The following is a 19,558-nucleotide window of genomic DNA, read 5'->3' as shown; positions in this document are numbered from 1 at the left end:
CTCGCTTGACGCCGCCTAGAACTGATGCGCGTCAAGCTGCATTTTTGAAAATTAATCCCCTCCCCGTAATTCGGATTAAGAAACGAAACCACCATCATTAATGAAGAATTTAATGAGCAATTGAATGACGTTGGTTTCATTTCTTCATCTCAAGTAGAAAGGGCGAAATGAATTTTTGAATCGTGGGAGTCTATTGGGAATTCTCGCTTGCCGTCGCCGGGAACTGATGCGCGTTAAGTTGCATTTCTAAAAATTAATAATAATTAATCCCTGATAATTAATCCCCCCCCCCCTAATGAGGGAAAAGCTTCGCTCAACGCCGTTCGGATATTCAGAACGCCTGCCCAGCCGTTTAATTTCCCCTATTTCCTTGTATTCCCCCACCCCACACTATCCGGGTTACCGACTTTTCCCTCTGCTCCGGTTTTGCAGGCGTAACGTTCGGTACCTTACCAACAAACGTGCCTGCAAAATTAGTTCCGGCGCTACCGCTAGGACATTTCGTGGTTGATCTCCTAGGACTGGCCCTGCTGATCTCCCCTATGGTCTCTGGTGAAGATCACTCTTTGTGATAGTCGGCAACCCAACTGTGAGTATATTGGTCGGTAATTCGACTGGATAAGTGTAAACTTCCATCGGTAATCCAACATTGGATAAACGGAAGTTACAGTCGGTAATGCAAATATAGAGAACTAACAATAGTAGAGTACTTATCCTTTTTGCATGCGAAATATTTCTACTTTAATATTCAAATTCGTTTACCATATTTAGGTCATTTCTTATTAATTACAGATCATTCATTCAGTATTTATTATGTTTTCTAATATGTTTTAGTCATTTATGACCCTGTAATTGATGATAAAGGTGTGTGTACTCTTATAAATTATTATTTAAATTAGTTATTGTATGGGAAACTGCTTAATACTACCATTTTCATGAGTTGTATGATATTTTGCTATTTAATAATATATACATTTTTGTTGTGTTATTAACGACGCATTGCATATTGCATAGGATTTATAGACTCATTACTTATATCGTTTGTCATAAGAATTATTTAATCCCGATATTTTATTGAATTTATCGCTTAACAGATAATATTTTGCTGTAATATCAACATTTTTAATTACTTTGAATTGACTCATTTTTTGATTTCGACGAGTGGGCAGGATGTAATACTCCCAACTAAAATCCGCTCTGACAATACGTAGAGCATCAAGGGTAGAGGTCCCATATTTCGATTGGATATTTCCTTTGCTTTGTTGACTCCTTTGTTTGTGCTTTGTAGGATTGTTGTTGAGGTTTTCTTGAGATAAAGCTCGCCACTTTCGGAACAATCTCGGGTGGATTCGTTGGTTTCCAATCGCCACAGGTAGGAAAATTCTCCGGTACTGGCCGCATTTCACTGTGCTCACCTATTTTAAATATCAGAGCCATACCCATTTCCATGTGGAATTCGATATGACAATGGAATAGCCAATAGCCTGGATTATCAGCATAGAAACGAATGATGGTATAACCGCCGTGAGGAACAATAACTGTGTCCTTCAATGGAGCATTCTTCAATTGTCTCTTAATTTGACCAGCTGCATCCAATTTTTTGACTTCATCCACAGTTACGTTCTCTCCAATTTGGCCCATCGCTATAACTCGGAAAGCACTACCATGCAAGTGAAATGGATGATTTACATTTAGTCTGACACCTTCATCCACCAGCACCAGTTCAACAACGCTTCCCAGATCCACTTGAAGGACGTGGGTGCATGCACAGTACTTATACCGGCAATCTCCTACCGTTGATGAATTGCAGAATTGGTCAGGGGTTATTGCGTCACGTTGGGCTAACAACGGGAAATTGGTGAATTTCATTGAGATGTGGTTTAGTTGAGGGGTCAGTAGTCGGAGTTTGTGATTTTTAACTGAAACGCAATAAATATTTTTTTTTAAGTATGGTGCTCACCTAAAAATGTTAAAAATATTGAAAAACCATAAATTCATGTTTTATATTGACTGTCATTTTTTGTCTACTTATTTGTCAGATTACAAAAGGTTTTTGTTGCCGTAATTTTTTAGAGAAGTAAAATTTAGTTTTCGTATTACCATTGAAGATAGGATTTTCTTTGTCATAAAAATCAAATGCCAAGAAGAATTGATAGTCTGGTTCTAAAAGATTACTAACATCATCTGGTTCAGTGGTTTTTAACAAGGGAATGCTTATTATGTCATTTGATTCCATTCCTTTATTTACCGCGTTCGCAACCTAAAATTATTATTATTATTATTATTCTCGTTATTGCTATTATTATTATTATTATTATTATTATTATTATTATTATTATTATTATTATTATTATTATTATTATTATTATTATTATTATTATTATTATTATTATTATTATTATTATTATTATTATTATTATTATTAGTATCAGTATTGTTATTATTATTATCATCATCATCATCATCATCATCATTTATCCATTGAATGATAGAAATTGTAGCTCTTCACCATAGCAGGTTGATCGTCAACATTGATATCGGTGTTTAAATTGAACCAGTATTTATTATTATCTGCCTCGTCTTCAGGTATTCCTTTGTAACTCAGGATCGCTTTCTGATTAACATTTAATAATTCTGTATCGCAGTCCAGCAGACCGCGCAAACGTATCCAATAATTGTTCACCTGTTGATTCATTTCGATTATGAAATCGAATCTTTCGCCTGCGTACGTTACAAGTGAACTAACTGAAAAATATAGAAGTGACGTGATGAAACGGAAATAAATCTGAGGAACTCAATGATCAGAAAAGCATTACAAAATCACGAGAAAAATTATCGTACAAATTAAATTATTGAAGATTGAAAGTGCATTTAAGGCAAGGCTGAAGACGAATTATCTCCTCCGAAAGGTAAATTTATGTGTTAAAAAGTGGCCGAACTTCATGGCATTTTGGTGATTTTGCATTTTCAATATTTTTTATGATTATAAAATGTGAAGAATTCTTACAGACCTTTCACGGGTGTTATGTCATTTCCATCGGTGCTTACTATAAGTATCGTGTGATTATCGACAGATATTTCGATTGGACAACTGAGAAAGCCAGCATTTATAAGACGAAAACGATGTCTTGAGCCCTGTAAGTAATTGTAATAATCTATTCAAAGTTTGCCATTAAACTCCATTCGGTCAGAAGCAGTGAACTATATAATGAAATTAATAGAATTTAGTTCAATTCAGGAAGAACAATTTGATTAGTCATCAATTACTAATTTAGAATGGGTCAATGATGAACAAGTTCATTGGCTCTATTCTACAGAGGTAGATACCTGATTTACAATAAATTGAGCGTAAGGCATGTTTTCGGGAATGCTGTCATTGGTATTATTCAGTTGGTATGGCCCCAATCCATTGATGAGAAAATTTTGGGGTTTATTATCCAGAGATGAGTGATGGGGCGTGAGAAATTTATCGTAACAACTTCGATGGTCCCAGTCGAAAATTGTAATTATATGCTCATCAACGTCATACAATTTTTTATGGCGATCTTTGCTCTCTTGAGGACGAACAATTAGGGCACCAGATACTCCGTCACCTCTTTGGTAGCCTTGAATTTCCGCAATGATTTTTCGGATGAAAACACTGATAAAATACTTTTCTTATTTAACTTATATTACAAATTTGCTCGGAATTTGCATTGGACATCTGTGAAATGTTCATTTGAGCTTATAAAAAGAGAAAGATGTAGTATTCAGCCATGATGCCAGCACTCGCCATTGCATCGCTGATTACGGAATGAATTTTAAATTTTACAGAATTTTACAAGTTAGATAAAGATTATGGAACGCTTTCAAAAATTTCTCTAACAGTTCCGTATAATTCCCTACAACCTCCATACGTCACTCCAGAATAACAGATATGATGTATATATAATTTTTATTAAATTTTTCTTTCTCAGTAGACCGATTCTGTTGACAAAAGCTGGAACTTTTTTAAACAACATTGATTACAACTAACAATGTTTTACAAGTCGGCGAGAATTTTCCATTAATTTATTATTAAAATGATAGCAAATACCTATGTGAGAATGCCAAAAATGAGTCCCTGCCGTAGCTGCGGTGTAATGATACCGAAATGTTGAACCAGGAAGTATTGGACACTGTGTAACGTACGGAACACCGTCCATGTAAGGAGAAGCGCGATGATGCTGACCGTGCCAATGCAACGATGTACTCTCAGTGAGCAGACGATTCGTTACATCAACGATGAGTCGATCTCCTTGGCAAATCTAATACAAAGATTCAATTAATTGTGCAGCTAAAATATCGCGGTCACAATTTGTGATACTGTGAATAAGCGATTAGGTAATTGCAGCTAAGTGTATCCGCTCATTTTTTAATGTTTATTCATTTGATCATTGAAAATCCATCTGCTTTGTATTTTTCGGCGAATTGGATACTTAATGATTTTTGTTCGGTCAAATGGACTTGGTTACGGGGCATGAAGAATTCTTAAATCAATATTCTCTTTCTACAAAAATGCCTGAGTACCTAAACACAGAATGTTTTCATTCGCCTGATCAATACATATGACTATTGAGAAATCAAACCAAGTTGTGTTTACGTTTATAGATCCACCGACATAATTGAATACCATTGTAAGATCGCTTACTATATCGTGGTGTAATGTTTTCCTCATTTATATTCAATAACATAAAATTGTAGATAACGACATGTGTAAAGTAGAAGAATAAATGCCATAAATTCATCAATGTAAACAAATCATTAATGAGAGGAGAAAAATATAACAAAAAAAGAATCAGAAGTTCAAATTCGAATGAAAAAAGTCACATACATCCTTCACTTTTCGTATTGTATTATTTTTACGACCAGGAAATTTAATCTCGAAAATTATAGTTATAAAGATTCTTTCTCCGGGGTTTGCCATTGAAGGGAATCTTTCATTGTTATCGTATTTGGGGATTCATATATGTCATCAATCGACTTTATTTAATATTGCTCCCTTCAATATTTCTATGAAACGTTTTAGGAAACATTAAATACTTCATTTCGGTTGATTAATATACCTCGATAGTAGGACCCGGTAATTGACGATTAATGATTTGTATCGATCTTTTGAAACCATCAGCTGGAATGCACTCCGGAAGAAAGCACTGAGTCACATTGAGAGGACAGTCGTAACATGCTTTGCTCATGGTTGTGTAGGACTCCACTGTGAAAGAGTAGTGACACTCCATCGGGATGGAATAATCCTTGCAACGACGACGACAGGGATGCTTAGATGGATCGATAAAATCCTTCTCCGCGTGATATAACTCAAAAACGGAGGGGGACAAGCCCAGATGGTGTCCATTTTCAGGTGTATTACTACTTATTGTCGCTACAAACATAATACAAGTCTTATGTATATTAGGAGCACGGCAATTGACGCCACGTAGTTATAACACTTTTGATATGCTCCAATGAGTTTCTTGCAATGGTGTTATTTTTAATTTGTAATCTTATTTTTAAAGTGGGTTAGTGACACATTATTCGGTTCGTTTAGCAATTTGTTCGATTGTTTGTGAAATTCTCTGCTATTCAACTAATAACAAAATATATTTAATGAGAGACTTATCATGTTTTCATTTTTAACATTGAATTCATGACAAATCATATTCTATTTTTATTTTATAATCAAGAGAAAGTATCATTAAGAAGTCCTCACGATATTGATAAATAATTATCAATGGACGTACTAATATGAAAAAAAAAATATTAAATTGAATTTCCCATACTTGGCATGTAGATAAATATTTTAGTTCATTGATTGTCGATTTTTCACTCACCCTTTGTTAATGAATTCACTCCGAGTAACAAACTCGTCAGAATAAGCGACTTGAGCATGACTTTCGTCCAGCAACTTGGAGCAATAGTGTAGAACATGATCCAACAATTATGCACTACACCATCAATTAGCTACCACTCGTTAACTACTAACCACTTAGACGGACACTTGAGTAATGAGCTGGTGATGGCAGCGTCCGACTGATTTGGGGAAAAATTTAAGCTACTTTCTCTGTGTGATTTTGAGATGGGGAGGGGACTAAATATCTAAAGTGCTGAAACTATAGTATGTGTCTATAGAAGATATCAGTATATTCGTATGTGTTTTTCCAGTTTTTTTTTCGTTTTGAAACACTATAACTGTCCCAGCCCTGAGATATTACTAATATTGAACAACAAGAGCAATAAACATGTCATCGCAATACTCTGTTTGAAGTAAATACGTTATATCAAATTAATAGTAACCTGGATAAAACAAAATTGTCATTATAATAACTATATATGCTAATTCTATGTTTGAAATTCATTATTTTGTCTAGTCTCAAAACGGAAAGCTATCCAATGCAATATTTTAAAGTTTTATTAGTAATTGATAATTGCAATACTTTTATCCATACAATACTATTGTAAGCAAATATAAAAATATCACTTCGAATATCTAGCACTACGTAATCCTAAAATAACATCATAACTGTGATAGTAATAAACACAACCATTTTTTGGAAAAATAGGGGGAGGGTATTCGATGATGATAAATATTCAAGGTCCTTCAAATTTATGTTCTGTTTTGCTGGTATCAGTACTTCGTTATATACAGGGTTGTTGGGGGCAAACGTTGGCTTCGCAACAAATTCGGGAGGGCCTGTTGGTTTCCAATTGCCACATTCGGGAAAATCCACAGGTACTGATTTCATCTCCTTATGTTCACCGATTTTGAATATTACCGCCATACCTATTTCCACGTGAAACTCGATGTGGCAGTGAAGTAACCAATAACCTTGAACGTAATAAAATTAATTTAGGATAGTAATTTTACATTTATCATTAATACATTAAAACTTTTAACCCATATATGTTGTTAGTCATCGACTACTCTAATACAAAAGGGTCGTTTATAATGAAATTTACCTTGAATCAATTGTCTTTGTAAAGTTTCCTTAGCTCAATAAAAGCGTCATTACATTATTACATATCCTTCGAAATTTTAACGATATTCACTTTTGACAAATTAACAACTAAAAAAAAGAAAATATTTCTCTTCTTTTATTCATTCAAAATTCAAGCAAATGGCAGACACATTCTATTTTTATCTAATTCATCGTACCTCTCCCATTCCAATCTTCTAGTTTTTATTGATCATTTCTAGGAATTAACCTCATGAATTCAACTTTTGCAACTGAGAAATATGAAAATTAAGTACCAAATTTTGAATGAAGGGGTTGGGTGTATTACAAAGGTTATTTCTGTTGGTGTAATTCCTTACCTGGATTATCAGCGTAGAATCGCACAATCGTATAACCCCCATCGGGCACAGTAACTGTGTCCTTTATAGGAGCACTATCCAGCCGTCTTTCAATGCGGCCAGCTGCATCCAGCTCCTTGATCTGGTCAACAGTCACACTTTTTCCAATTCGTTGCATCGCTATAACTCGGAATGCACTTCCATGTAAATGAAATGGATGATTTGCATCATATGTAACGCCTTCGTCTACCAACACCAGTTCTACAACACTGCCGCGATTTACTTGGAGGACGTGAGTGCACGCACAGTATTTATGCTTGCAGTCACCTACTGTTGACGAATTGCAGAATTGGTCAGGTGTTATTGAATTGCGTTGAGGTAGCAGTGGGAAATTCGGTAACTTCATCGATATATGGTTTAGTTGGGGAGTGAATATTCGTGCAGCAACTGAAATTAGGATCAACAAATTTTTCAAAAGCTTCATTTGTTCTTTGTTCAATTTACTTTTTATTAAACTTTTTTTTTTCTTATACCAATTGCAAAGAAAATTATTTTTTTTATTTCAAAACGTTAACAGCAATAAAATTACCATTATTTATATGATCTACTTTGCTTGTTAGCATTTTATTAATTTCCATTTATTTAATACGTTACCACGAGTTTTATGACTATAATTACATTGAACACTTACCCTGATGGGAACTATATATATTCTTAGGATTGAAATGCGGATTATTTTTATCATAAAAATCATAAGCCAAATAGAATTGATAATCTGGTTCTACGAGATTCCCCTCATCGTCAGGGTCGACACTTTTCAGCAGAGGGATACTTATTATGTCAGTCGATTCAGTCCCCTTATTTAATGCATTTACTACCTAAAATATAAATTAATTGGTTGGAAATCTATTACATCATTTAGTAATGACAAGTCACATTTCTCACCACGGCGGGTTCATTGTTAACATCACTATCGTGTCTGAAATTAACCCGGTATTCATTCTCCTCGGGCAGCCTCTTGACTGCTCCTTTATACCTTAGAATGGCTTTTTGTTTAACGTTTAAAAATCTCTCGTCGCAATCCATCAATCCACGAAAACGTATCCAGTAATTATCGATCTGTCGATTCATTTCCACTATGAAATCAAATCTTTCACCTGCGTAAGTCACTAGTGAGCTTGCTGGAATACATACAAATGATGTAATGGAAATTGAGAAAAAAACATTTTTTGAGATATTTTCTCCTGTAAAGATATCATACTTTTGAGAAAATATTTAGAAATTACAACAAAAATACTATTCAACTGGTGTGACCATTACTGTACGCGCAATTGGTGATTTATTCTGCCATTTCTATCAATTTCATTGGTACTATGCTTCCTAATGAATCGCTATAAATTTGATAAAAAAATGGAAAATTATACATTAAAAAGGTCAGAAATTAAATAAAATATATCGCTCAATGTTTTCAATCCAAATCTAGGGAAATTAAAAAAATTGTAGCCAACCTTTCACAGGTTTTATGTCATTTCCATCGGTGCTCACTATATACATTGTGTGATTATCGATCGATACTTCAATTGGACAGTTGAGGAATCCAGCATTTATGAGACGAAATCGATGTCTGAGTCCCTAGAAATAATGAGTAAAAGTTTACAATTGAATTTTATTGAATTATTCAAACTATACATATAGTATTTAGTATCAATTAGATGACAAGAAAAAATGATAGAGCTCTCATCACTGAACTTCATTATTATATGTTACAAAATTCCCAACCTGATCCACGATGAATTCAGCATAGGGCATGTTCATGAGAATCCTCTCGTCAATATGATTTGAGTCATAGGGTCCCAATCCATTGACAAGAAGGTTTAGGGGTTTATTGTTCCCAGTTGAATGATGATGAGCGAGAAATTTGTCGTTGCCGCTCATATGGTCCCAGTCAAGTATCGTAATTATATGTTCATCGATGTCGTAAAGCTCTTTATGATGATCTCTATTTTCATACGGGTGGACGATTAGAGGGCCAAACACTCCATCACCTCTTTGAAATCCTTCAATATCGTAAATTATCATATTTAGTGAAAAAAATAAATATCGTTAATTGGGATTTTTACATTCCATGCTAAGGAGAAAACCAGAAAATAGAATTCCGTGGCACATTCATTAGACGAATGCATTGGATTTTGCTTGAAATTTCTTTTATATTTTAGACGATAGTATTGAAAAATTATGCAGCTTTTTTATTTTTATTTGACTTTCCTTGATTTTTTCATTTATCATGTGTTTTTCGCATGCCCTGATGAGTGCATGAAATTTAAATGAAGAAAATAAGGAGTGCTTTCAATAAAACGACAATCAATACCTGAATGGGAATGCCAGAAGTGCGTTCCGGAAGTTGCTGCAGTGTAATGATATCGAAATGTTGAACCTGGAAGTATGGGACACTGAGTGATGTAAGGAACACCATCCATATATGGTGAGGTGCGGTGATGCTGACCATGCCAATGCAAGGATGTAGTCTCCGCGAATAGAAGGTTTGTTACATCCACAATGAGCCTGTCTCCTTGACAAATCTAACCAAATTATTTAATTGTATAGTTATGCAAACCAAATGGGTTGTATATGCATTATGGCATTTAATAAATTGTCAGTGATAAAACTGGAGATCAGCATGGAATAAATCTGATCATTATCTACTTGTTATTAATTATTTATTAAATATGCTGGGAAGAATACGTGCGATAGGGGCTTTTCATTGTTACAGACCTAATAGCGCAATTGGCAGTAACAAAGTGCAGTAAATATACTTCTTATATCTTGTGGTGGTGATCATTCAAAGCATATAACATCTTTAAAACTTTAAGGTGTCAAAAATTTGAGATATCCTGAAATTACGCAAAATCAGGTACTGGAACATATTGAGAACAGTCTTTTAAAATATTCATTGTGTAATGAAAATGGATCAATTTAGTTTTTACTTTATTTTAACTCCATCGACTGATTTTAGTTAGTCGATAAATTTTTTATGGATAACGAATGTTCCTCATAATAACAAATAAATTTAAAGTAACAAGTTTTACAAAAATTATCTTTTGACTCATTTGTTGGAATTTTTTTGAATTTTCGATTGACCTGTAATAGTAAATTATTTTAAAATAATTGCAAAATCAGAGTCATTCAATACAACATATTCATTTCTTACATTCGTCTTTATTAAATATTTCATAAACTAAACATCTCACAAATAATTGATGGAATCACATTAAATGGAGTTAGATTTTTGTCATTTGATGGTGTGAGTTATTTATGTACCTCAATGGGAGGGCCGGGCAACTGACGATTTACAACCTGTAGTGATCGTTCGAAACCATCGGCTGCAATGCAATCAGGAAGAAAGCAATGTGAGATATTCTGAGGACAATCGTAGCAAGCTTTACTCATGGTTCTGTATGATTCCACTTTGAAGGAGTAGTAACATTCCATGGGGATAGAATGATTCTTGCAGGGACGATGGCAGGGGTGCTTTGTAAGATTGGCGAAATCTTCGTTCTTTTCGGAGAAGCCAGGGTAGGTGGACGATAAGGTCCGGTACTCTCCATCTTCAGGTATATTAATGACTATTGATGCTGCAAAGATAATGTCGATAGTTCGTCTATATTGCGGGTATGTAGGCGCAGTGTATTTAGGGGAGTGAGAAAGGGAGAAAAATGATCATTTATATTCATTTTTTTAAGTTTACATAAGAAATTACATCTTTTAGTACATCTCAAACATGGACTTACCGTGGATGCTATATTTAAAAGTATCATGAAAATATTTAAAAAAATATAGAATGAAAAAAAGTTGTCAAAAACAATCTCCACAACCCCAGTATCCAGGTGCGAATAAATCCAGGGAAAAACCGCCCAAGAAACCAAAGTACCAGAACGAAAAACTAAAAGAGCCAATAGCTAAACAATGAACAATATACAAGAGACGGATGTATTTACCTTGAAGTTTTTCAAGAATTGGGTCTTTCGGATATGTTTTTTTATCATATACCTTCTACGGCATATTGCAACCGATTGTCGATATCATGACTTTAGAAATTTTTTACGAACTTTTTGCGTTGATAACCTGTAATTGTTTAAATGAGGAATTATCAGGATAACATTTGAAGGTGATTTATTATTTTTTTGTTTATCACATTGAATTTATGGACAATGGAATATTTTACTTTATTGCCAACGCGTGTTTATCATAATTTTTTACAGTATTATTTATTTTTTTCCATGGGTAATTTGCATTATCTTCAATAATACAAGCGTAGAGATGATCTTTAGTGTGAAAATTATTAACCGTCCATGATTGACAGCGGAATATATTATGTTAAATATATTTCAATGAAAGTTTCGAATTTATGAATTTCGTTGCTTTTCCTAAGACAGTAGTGTAGAAATGAATTCAGTCCAAATGTATAATTTTGATGTGAAACATCTATAGGCTCACTTGTAAACCGAATCGTTGGCCTGGCGAGGCTTGCCGTGGCGACGGGTCACCGCGCTATACTAAGGTATACCTATACAGGATGTCCCAAAATTGAACGTGCAAACTTCAAACTTAAGTCGGGGGTGAAATTCTGGATCGAAAAGTCCTGAGCGACTTTTTGATCAGACGCACCCTCTTCAACTTATTCAGGGTTGAAGTTGGACGAATCAGGGGCGTGGGATAACCGGTCGCACGACGGTGAGGAAAACGTTCGAGTGTGGTGGTGTCCCCACCATACGGTACTACTCCCCTGCGGCGGCAGAAAGATATTAAGGGATGGAATGGGCCTCAATCGATGGGGAAATTATTCCTCTATCGAATGCCCTTGGTTTCATCCCTTGGCGTTAATTAGGGGAGAAGAAACTGATTTTTCAGGGCCAACGAGGCTTTAGAAAATTAAATCGCCGGGTGTTTTTTTGCAGCGCTGTAATTTTCAGCGCTGTTTTTTTATCCCTTTCGATTAGATTAAGGGATGGAATGGGCCTCAATCGATGGGGAATTTATTCCTCCATCGAATGCCCTTGGTTTCATCCCTTGTCATTAATTAGGGGAAGAGTAAATAATTTTTATGTAGCGGGTGGGTGTTCATTTTTTTCATTTCCCTCCCCTTCTTCTCTGGCATGTTTTCCTCACCGTCGTGCGAACGGTTATCCCACGCCCCTGATTCGTCCAACTTCAACCCTCAATAAGATGAAGAGGGTGCGTTTGATCAAAAAGTCGCTCAGGACTTTTCGATCCAGAATTTCACCCCCAACTTAAGTTTGAAGTTTGGACGTTCAATTTTGGGACACCCTGTATATATTATATGTAGTAGAGTGTACGGTGTGGCGACGGGTCGCCACGCTATACTAAGGTATACATATATATATTTTATGTGTAGTAGAGTGTACGGTGTGGCTTCTCACTCAGTTCGACGTTGTTGTTTACTACGGTACACATAACCTGCGTTTTATTTAATTTTTGACAATAAAATATGTGTGATAGTGATAACTCAGAAGATCAAAGTGATCAACCTTATGCAAAGAAAGTGAAACTACACTATGGCATACTACCAAGTCATCAGTAGGTAGATCGTATTCTTCAAGTGTCCATAAATAGAATTATTATATTTTTATATTTAATCAATTATATTCATATTAATCATATTACTAATTTCTATAAATTATATTAATATTATCTTCAATTAATTGTTCTTTTATTATTCATGAAGAAATTAATATGGAAAAATTGCAAATCGTTAGTCATATATTGCAATAATTAACTAAGATTTGAGTTCATGAGTATATTGAAGCCACACTTAAAATTTCTTTTTCTTTTTTTTGTGTATTTTAATATCATATTTTTTTGATTATTTTTCCTATTCAAATTTCAGCCAATAGGATTGCACCATTCGACGTTATTTTGTATAGTCAACACGGTATTTCAGCGGAAATTCTTGGAAATTTCACTGGAAATTTTGCATGTTGCCTATATAAAAAAAAACAAACGATGAAATAATCCTCAATTGTATCTGACAGATTAAATGGCAATTCGTTGAAAATTATGTCTCATGGTGCAATTCTATCGGCCAAGATTTGGATGCAAAAAATAATCCCCCGAATACCACTCGAACTTCGAAATTATCTGATATTTCCCTCAAGGTTCCCTACAAACAAATAAGCTTGTCAAGTTTTCCAGAAAAATCACTCGCGCTTCGCGCTCGTGATTTTTAGACTGGAGAACTTCACACGTTCATTTGTTTGCAACGAACCTATCGGGAAATATCCGATAATTTCGGAACTCTTGTGGTATTATATGCGATAATTTTTTGATAATTCTGATAAACAAACGACACCTAACCAAATAAACCTCTTTTCATGTCATGGCACAATTCTCTTGGCCGAAATTTGGATAGGAAAAATAATCCCCTGAATACCACTCGAGCTTCAAAATTATAGAATATTTCCCTCTAGGTTCCCTGCATACAAATGAAGTCGACAAGTTTTTCAGGAAAAATCACTCGTGCTTCGCACTCGTGATTTTTTAGCCTAAAAAACTTGACTCCTTCATTTGTTTGCAACGAATCTATCGGGAAATATTCGATAATTTTGAAGCACTTGTGGTATTATATGTGATTATTTTTCCCACCCAAATTTCAGCCAATAGAATTGCACCATTTGTTGATATTTTGTATAGCCTACCTCGAATATCAGCGATTATTTTTCCCATCCAAATCTTGGCCAATAGGATTGCACCATTCGACGTTATTTTGTATAGTCAACACGGTATTTCAGCGGATATTCTTGGAAATTTCACTGGAAATTTTGCATGTTGATATATATAAAAAAAAACAAATGTTGAAGTAACCCTCAATTGTATCTGACAGATTAAATGGCAATTCGTTGAAAATTATGTCTCATGGTGCAATTCTATCGGCCAAGATTTGGATGCAAAAAATAATCCCCCGAATACCACTCGAACTTCGAAATTATCTGATATTTCCCTCAAGGTTCCCTGCAAACAAATAAGCTCGTCAAGTTTTCCAGAAAAATCACTCGCGCTTCGCGCTCGTGATTTTTAAACTGGAAAACTTGACACGTTCATTTGTTTGCAACGAACCTATCGGGAAATATCCGATAATTTCGGAGCTCTTGTGGTATTACATGCGATAATTTTTTGAATATTTTGGTAAACAAACGACACTTAACCAAATAAACCTCTTTTCATGTCATGGCACAATTCTCTTGGCCGAAATTTGGATAGGAAAAATAATCCCCTGAATACCACTCGAGCTTCAAAATTATAGAATATTTCCCTCTAGGTTCCCTGCATACAAATGAAGTCGTCAAGTTTTTCAGGAAAAATCATTTTTTAGCCTGAAAAACTTGACTCCTTCATTTGTTTGCAACGAATCTATCGGGAAATATTCGATAATTTTGAACCACTTGTGGTATTATATGTGATTATTTTTCCCATCCAAATCTTGGCCAATAGGATTGCACCTTTCGACGTTATTTTATATAGTCAACACGGTATTTCAGCGGAAATTCTTGGAAATTTCACTGGAAATTTTGCATGTTGATATATATAAAAACAACAAATGTTGAAGTAACCCTCAATTGTATCTGACAGATTAAATGGCAATTCGTTGAAAATTATGTCTCATGGTGCAATTCTATCGGCCAACATTTGGATGGAAAAAATAATCCCCCGAATACCACTCGAACTTCGAAATTATCTGATATTTCCCTCAAGGTTCCCTACAAACAAATAAGCTTGTCAAGTTTTCCAGAAAAATCACTCGCGCTTCGCGTTCGTGATTTTTAGACTGGAAAACTTGACACGTTCATTTGTTTGCAACGAACCTATCGGGAAATATCCGATAATTTCGGAGCTCTTGTGGTATTATATGCGAATATTTCAGTTCCCAACAATCATCGTGGGGATCACAACATATTCTTATTGAAACTGGACGCCACCCTGATCATTCAAACACAAGGCATACTATCAATGTTGTGTAAGACTTTATTAATCGAATAGTACCAGACTAATTTAATTTTTATCTTAGATTTTATTAACATATTTATATTTTTCATAAATATAAATGTGTGTTTATATTTTTTAATATGGAACAACAATAGATGCTGTATTTGTGAGATATCTTGATGATGTTTCATCCAATACTTTTGTAACGTACTTTAGTTATCATCGACCAATCGTCACAGTAATACCGGCAGAGGAAAGCTCAAATATAACTATTACTGAAGTCACGGATGAAAATATTTAAATTGTGGCCACTTGATATTAATATCGAACTTTTATATCACATGTAAATAAATGTTTATTCAATAAAGTTACCATTTTCTGTAAGAAATTCGTAATACTTCATTTTTCCATTAGGCTATATTTAATTCCTGTAATAATATAATCTTCTATGCATGTTACCAGTGCACACACGATGTTTCACATCTGCCTGGGGTCCCATGACGGCTTACATTTTTTCATAGGGGACACTCATTTTGTTAATAATATTATTATTTATTTATTTAATATTATTGTTTATTTAACGAATTTAATATGAATTCGGTGGTGTCAAATGGTGCAAATACGTTTTTCCTGTGTTAATCACGTATCTTTTTTAAAGACTGTATGCTTTTTTGGAGTTGCGTTTAGTTAGCTTGTATGTTATGTTCGCCAGCTAAAACTCATTTAATACCAAATATAAGACTAAAAGTTAGGGGTTCCCTGGCAATCCCCATGAATTGCAGACAAATAGCATTTTAAGTACTCACGTTCAGCAGATAAATTTAATGCAAATAAGAAAGCTGCCGGAACTATCCACTTCACCATGATTTCGATTCTATAACTTGTAGTAATGTAGTTGAAAAATACTTCACACACCTTTCCGAATTATTTTACACTCATCACCCAGTAACTACTTAGCCAAGTACTTGAGTAATGGAAGAGCGATGTCAGACTGTCCCGGTGATTTCGACAGTCGAGTTTACTCATTTGGGTAGCAACGACGCTGGGTTTTCCATCAACGGCAGGTATTCCCCGATCCTCAGACATATCTTTCACTGTGAATATAAAAAAAATGTGCGGCTGAATAGTTCAGCACTCACGAATATTCCAATCTCTTGACTAAATTGACGTAATAAGTTATTGTAGGCCTTGGCAAATAGGCCATGATAAGAGAACTAACCGACAACTAGAAGTTTACCACTCGTTTTCATTGCCATTCGGAAATTACAATAGTTGTGAGTTACACATGATGTCGTTGTCTAAGTGCCGTAATTATCGTTGAAATTATTATTGTTCTGATAAAATTTCAATTTATGAGCAAAAAAACTCGTTTCAGTGTCATCACGCACCAAGCGAAAGCAGGCGCACGTATTTTTATCGTGTTAACGCAACTCTTACTCAATCCGTTTGTAGTTATTTTGCGTAATTCTCGCTTGTTTATTCATGTTGCTGTGGTAGTAAAAGATGCACTAGTTTTTTTGTCATTTTTTGTTCATACTAAATTTACTTTTATTGTGAAGAAAATTACATTACAAAGTAGAACTGCATATTTTGAAGCCACTAATGCATTAAATTCCATGAAATTCAATTGAATCTGAGATTTAGATTTCACCATTGAAATCAAAATAAAATAATTGATAATAATGAAAAATAATTGAATTAGAAAAATTCAAGTATTGTTGAACATGGAATGTGAATGATAGATTAAATGAAACCACAAATATTATTCTAACGTGGAATTCCCGGAATTGAACATTAGAGCGCAATGATTGTGTTAGTCTTAAACAATTTCAAATAATGTGACAAAATTATCGTTCCACAGAACAATAAATATTTTGTTCAATTGGAAATTACTGTGGGTGCTCTGATTTTTTTAATCTTTGAAATTTCAAACGAGGAAAATCTATTATGAATGTCTGCCGTTTCTAATACCATACGTGAGAATGGACAATCAATTAAGTTTAAAAGGATGACTTACGTCATGTTTTCCCCAGACTTTTACGATTTTCCCGAAAGAAAAAAAACTGGAAAGAATTATGACGGAAAAAAATGATGTTTTAATTTTATCCTTCTTGCAATTTGTTTTTCCATGCAGAGTACGAATGTTGAAAAAAATGAATGGATGTACTTGAAGCAGTGACAGGGACTTTACCTTGATAAAAACGTCAAGGATTTTATTCTTTTGGATTCTCGCAGACGTGGAAAATCAAGCGGAAAACCCCTCTGTTGTAGAACTATTTCCCGGTACTCCAATAATCTGTTACGTAGCACGCTAGTAGCTATGTAGGGTCCCCATAACAGCCGCATTTATCACTATATCATACTATCTAGATTTAATTATGTTATCTTTCATTCCTTTTAATGTATTTAAATATTACTTTCGTTGACGCAGTAGAACATTCCCAGTGTTGAGATAATAAAATGTGGAATTTCAGAATGTTAGTCAAAACTTGGAAGTAGGAAACGACCCATAAATCTTAATGTCTCAATATAGTTCTGATTATCTAAAACAAAAGGCCTTTGTAGAGTTTTTTCTTATAGAGTTTCGAGTGGGATTTGATTTTTGCATTAAACCGTTTGTGTCATAAATGTTTTCTAGAGACAGTTTACTTTTCTCCGAGAACAATTTAAGTATTTGCTATCTCCTTCTAAAAGCCACATATGAGGCTGCTTTCTGCGAGTCATGTAGCATGAAGAGTGGAGGTTGGGTCAGTATGATCTATCACGGGGGGTGTAAGACCAACCCCATCACCAATTTCAAGGCCACGATTGGTCCCCTACTCCTTCATGTGGGATGAACACTACTTCGTTGTGGCTTGGACTAATTTCTAGAATAAGAATAACAGCAGATCCATTCTATAGGTGAACGCGATTAGTTTTGAAACATTTCTAAACGTCTTATAAAATCTTAAGTTGTTATTGTCACTAATATACTAAGAACACATTAAATTATCAACCACCCAACTGGATTGATATAAAATTGGTGTTTGTGGTCATTTATTTAATTTAAAATTTCCCGCACTTGTAAAACAGTGGTTTAGCACCCCACAGGCATGGACCCACCATCCAGAATACCCAAGAACCAGATTGGAACGCAACATTTTAGGTAACAGCCGTGGGGTAATTTAGAATAAAAAATTAACAATATCATGTAAATCATTAAATTTCAATTGAAAATGTCGACTCACAAGTATTGTGTAATATGTTAACAGTGTCGTGATAAACTATAAAAACTGGTAATAAACGCTGATAGTGATTAAATCGAGTGAAGTACTTAGGATTACTAACACTTTGGGTCTCTCGAAAAATTGCAATAGAATAATAGTTGGAACATTTCATGGCACCTCTCTGTACTAGGTTATTTGAGCACTGTTTTTCCCATTAGAACTGAGGTTTATGAACTATAAGGAGAGAAGATTGGAGAAGATTGCTCGAGTGAGCCGACGGGAGTAGCAAGGTCTGGCTCGGAATCAGCAGCCGGGAGAACTGGACGGAGCAGCCGCCTGGTCTCGAGGACGGTAGCTCTTTGAACCGAGGGAGAGGACTGAATGGGGGACAGCAGGTTTGCAATGAGAAAGAACTTACAATTATTGCGATTACAGCGCTACACAAGTGTTATGTCCAAAAAGTTTGTAGGCGGGAAAATCGTGAGTTCTTGATTTTATTTTGATGTGAAACATCTATAAGCTCACTTGCCGTGGCGACGCTTGCCGTGGCGACGGGTCGCCACGCTATACTAAGGTATACCTATATATATTATGTGTAGTAGGGTGTACGGTGTGGCTTCTCACTCAGTTCGACGTTGTTGTTTGCAACGGTACACATAACCTACGTTTTATTTAATTTGTCATTTTAATTTTTGACAATAAAATATGTGTGATGGTGATAACTCAGAAGATCAAAGTGATCAACCTTGTGCAAAGAAAGTGAAACTACACTATGGCATACTACCAAGTCATCAGTAAGTAGATCGTATTTTTCAAGTGACCATAAATGTAATTATAATAGTTTTATATTTAATTAATTATATTCATATTAATCATATTAGTAATTTATATAAATTATATTAAGATAAATAATTATATAAATTATATTAATATTATCTTCAATTAATTATTTTTTTATTATTCATGAAGGCATTAATATGGAAAAATTTATTAATAAAATTTATATTTGCAAATTTTTAGTCATATATTGCAATAATTAACTAAGATT

General features: G+C 34.5%; 2 protein-coding genes and 1 long non-coding RNA gene across 6 annotated transcripts in view; 1 reads left to right on the top strand and 2 right to left on the bottom strand.

Moving 5' to 3' along the window:
• Positions 1-930: 930 nt before the first annotated feature.
• LOC135164603 (uncharacterized) lies at positions 931-6,252 on the bottom strand. Its single transcript, XM_064125102.1, has 8 exons — positions 5,847-6,252; positions 5,085-5,398; positions 4,076-4,286; positions 3,328-3,605; positions 3,012-3,135; positions 2,510-2,745; positions 2,101-2,260; positions 931-1,919 (listed from the first exon to the last, which is right to left on the bottom strand). The coding sequence occupies exons 1-8, from the start codon at positions 5,941-5,943 to the stop codon at positions 1,216-1,218; spliced, it is 2,124 nt and encodes a 707-aa protein (XP_063981172.1). The 5' UTR covers positions 5,944-6,252; the 3' UTR covers positions 931-1,215.
• Positions 6,253-6,406: 154 nt separating this feature from the next.
• On the bottom strand, positions 6,407-18,769 carry LOC135164602 (uncharacterized). 4 transcript variants are annotated; one of them, XM_064125098.1, is made up of 10 exons: positions 18,632-18,769; positions 16,111-16,398; positions 10,625-10,938; positions 9,675-9,885; positions 9,086-9,363; positions 8,815-8,938; positions 8,252-8,487; positions 7,998-8,184; positions 7,328-7,753; positions 6,407-6,841 (listed from the first exon to the last, which is right to left on the bottom strand). In XM_064125098.1, exons 2-10 carry the CDS (start codon positions 16,166-16,168, stop codon positions 6,519-6,521), a joined length of 2,157 nt encoding a protein of 718 aa, XP_063981168.1. In that variant the 5' UTR covers positions 16,169-16,398; positions 18,632-18,769; the 3' UTR covers positions 6,407-6,518. The 4 variants fall into 4 exon arrangements, with proteins under 4 accessions (XP_063981168.1, XP_063981169.1, XP_063981170.1 ...); XM_064125099.1 differs by lacking the exon at positions 18,632-18,769 and having other exon boundaries at positions 9,675-9,740; positions 9,810-9,885; positions 16,111-16,548; XM_064125100.1 differs by lacking the exon at positions 18,632-18,769 and adding an exon at positions 11,302-11,428 and having other exon boundaries at positions 16,111-16,542.
• Positions 17,694-19,558, top strand: part of LOC135164607 (uncharacterized) — a 30,856-nt gene continuing 28,991 nt past the window's right edge. The window contains exons 1-2 of the long non-coding RNA XR_010299340.1: positions 17,694-18,449; positions 18,729-18,905. This is a non-coding gene — a long non-coding RNA (uncharacterized LOC135164607). The remainder of the gene's footprint in view (positions 18,450-18,728; positions 18,906-19,558) is intronic.

The sequence above is a fragment of the Diachasmimorpha longicaudata genome, chromosome 7 (genome assembly GCF_034640455.1).
Source record: "Diachasmimorpha longicaudata isolate KC_UGA_2023 chromosome 7, iyDiaLong2, whole genome shotgun sequence".
In the NCBI taxonomy this organism is placed as follows: Eukaryota; Metazoa; Arthropoda; class Insecta; order Hymenoptera; family Braconidae; genus Diachasmimorpha; species Diachasmimorpha longicaudata.
The sequence above is the reverse complement of the archived record's forward strand: the minus strand, read 5'-3'. Positions and strand labels throughout refer to the sequence as shown.